The sequence below is a fragment of the Galeopterus variegatus genome, unplaced genomic scaffold, assembly GCF_000696425.1.
Source record: "Galeopterus variegatus unplaced genomic scaffold, G_variegatus-3.0.2 Scaffold2993, whole genome shotgun sequence".
Classification (NCBI taxonomy): domain Eukaryota; kingdom Metazoa; phylum Chordata; class Mammalia; order Dermoptera; family Cynocephalidae; genus Galeopterus; species Galeopterus variegatus.
In genome coordinates this window covers 132,929-135,514 of record NW_007729104.1, presented here as the reverse complement: position 1 = coordinate 135,514, position 2,586 = coordinate 132,929, and the positions used below count along the sequence as shown (strand labels likewise).

The following is a 2,586-nucleotide window of genomic DNA, read 5'->3' as shown; positions in this document are numbered from 1 at the left end:
GTTCCCCCCCCCCCCCCCCCCCCCTCCCGCTCCACGCCGGGGCGGTGCCGAGAAGCCACTCCCCCTCGGAGCGCCCAGCCCGAAGGCTCCCGGGGCGCCCGGTCCTCGGGCTGTGGGGTCCCGAGGTCGTGAGCACGACCCTCCCCACTCCATGCCCCTCTCCAGGACCAGTTCGAGGTACTCGAGCGTCACACGCAGTGGGGGCTGGATCTGCTGGACAGATACGTGAAGTTCGTGAAAGAACGCACCGAAGTGGAACAGGCTTATGCCAAGCAACTGCGGTGAGGTCCTAGGTGGGCGCGCCCTGGGGCGAGGGGGAGCGGTTGGAGGGCTGGGAGCTCAGCCTTCCTTCCTCTGTCTCCTCTCAGGAGCCTGGTGAAAAAATATCTGCCCAAGAGACCTGCCAAGGATGACCCTGAATCCAAGTAAGGTTGGAGAGGGCTTGCTGGGCTAGACGGGGAGGGGTGGGCCTGTCCCATTTCCTTTCCCTCAGCTGGGCCACCTCACCTCTCACCTTAATTCCTCCCTGGAGGCAAAAGCGTGGATGCAAGATCTAGATTACCTGGGTTGGAATCCTACTATTTTCTAGCTGAACTGCTGTGGACAAATGGCATGAATTTTCTGCCTCTGTTTTTTTTTTTTGCGTATTAAATGGGGAGGTTCCAGAAGTTACAAGATCAGTGACTTTGGGCAAACGACTTAAATTTTGTGCCCCTGTTTTCCTCATGTGTGAGATGGGGGTGATGATGATGCTACCTACTTTTTAGGGATTGCGTGAGGATGAATTAATGTGTTAAAACAGTGCCCAGCCCGTGGTGTTGTAGGAATATTTGACTTTATTTCCAGACCCCAATTTGAAAATCTGAAGAGCTCTAGAAATCATAACTTTCAAAATAATCAGTTAATTATTGATTATAGATATTCATGGAACACAGAGCTGACCATCAGTATCTGGGTCCAAGTTGTGGCATAACTTTTTTTGGTAACTTGTTTGGCAGTGACTTCCCACCTGAACTGACTTGATGTTAATTGTAGTCTTGATTTTTATTCCACTTAGTGTGAATATTAATACCTCCCAGTGTAAAAATATTTATGGTGTTTGGTTACAGAATACTGCCCCCAAACCCACTGGGGTATGCATAAAAGGTGGCTATAAATGGATCCTCTTTCTAAAACTTGAAAAATTCTGAGTTCCTAAGTGTGTCCGACCCAAGGGTTGGGAGTATGGGATACGGACCAGAATTCATCATTGCTTTGGGGATAAATGTCTTGGAGCTTACCCTTCCCACTGAGGGGCCTGACTCCCTGCTCGCTATCCTGCCCCAGGTTCAGCCAGCATCAGTCCTTCGTGCAGATTCTCCAGGAGGTGAATGACTTCGCGGGCCAGCGGGAGCTGGTGGCCGAGAATCTCAGCGTCCGCGTGTGTCTTGAGCTGGCCAAGTACTCGCAGGAGATGAAACAGGAGAGGAAGATGGTGAGGAGTCCCCTCTCTGGGTTTTGTTGACAGTCCCTGCCGGCACCCTGGTGAGCCTTATCACTCTGCTTTCCACAGCACTTCCAAGAAGGACGGCGGGCCCAGCAGCAGCTGGAAAATGGCTTTAAACTGCTGGAGAATGTGAGTTTGCAGGGGTGGCAGATGGCTGTGTCCCAGACGAGCAGGGTGAGGGTTGCTGATCCGTGGAGCAATCCCCTTTCTCCCTCATGGGATCCCCTTTTCCACTGTCCCCTACTTGCTGGGTGGGGTGACTTCCCACCAGTTCCTATAAACCTTGTTTTCCCACTCCCCTACCTTGGGGATGGTGGCTTCTTCACCCCGGTTCTGTCCCCTACATAGAGTAAGCGTAAATTTGAGCGGGATTGTCGGGAAGCAGAGAAGGCAGCCCAGACGGCTGAGCGGCTAGACCAGGATATCAATGCCACCAAGGCCGACGTGGAGAAGGTGTGTGGGTGGCCTAGGACAGACTTGCGGGGGTCGGGGTGGGATGTGACCAGAACCTGGCAGTAACCTCCACCTCAATGTTCCGCAGGCTAAGCAGCAAGCCCACCTTCGGAGTCATATGGCAGAGGAGAGCAAAAACGAATATGCAGCCCAACTCCAGCGCTTTAACCGTGACCAGGCCCACTTCTATTTTTCACAGATGCCCCAAATATTTGATGTGAGTGCTTCAAGCTCCTAGGCCCTCCTTTCCAAAAACCTCCCAGAGTTAACCAACTCCTACACATTTGTCAAAACCCCAGCTGCAATGCCCCAATCCCTAGATTGAAAAGGAATTAGGAACCTATAGCAACAGCGAGCTGTGCTTTTATTCAAGCTTTACTTTCAGCCAAGGGTGCTTTTCTTTCCTTTTGAAACTTCTGCTAATTCTAAGCTGCAGCTCTGCAGCCCCTCTGAAAGGTCTCGAATTTCCCCTCTTGTTTCGGCCTTGTACTCCACTCTCTGTCCCAGCCCTGGCACTGGAAGTATCTGCTCGGTCTACTTTTCCTTCAAATCCCTGCTCTGTTGTCTCCTTCGAGAAGCCTTTCCTGGGGCCGGCCCGTGGCTCACTCGGGAGAGTGCGGTGCTGATAACACCGAGGCCACGGGTTC

The 2,586-nt window shown here is 52.5% G+C and overlaps 1 protein-coding gene across 2 annotated transcripts in view; it reads left to right on the top strand.

The window, feature by feature from the left end:
- The window catches only part of TRIP10 (thyroid hormone receptor interactor 10), an 11,421-nt gene that overhangs the window by 2,132 nt on the left and 6,703 nt on the right, over positions 1 to 2,586 (top strand). For both annotated transcript variants that reach the window (XM_008583676.1, XM_008583677.1), the window contains exons 2-7: positions 166 to 281; positions 369 to 425; positions 1,327 to 1,474; positions 1,553 to 1,615; positions 1,835 to 1,939; positions 2,028 to 2,156. In XM_008583676.1, coding sequence (XP_008581898.1) covers positions 166 to 281; positions 369 to 425; positions 1,327 to 1,474; positions 1,553 to 1,615; positions 1,835 to 1,939; positions 2,028 to 2,156 — 618 coding nt within the window. The remainder of the gene's footprint in view (positions 1 to 165; positions 282 to 368; positions 426 to 1,326; positions 1,475 to 1,552; positions 1,616 to 1,834; positions 1,940 to 2,027; positions 2,157 to 2,586) is intronic.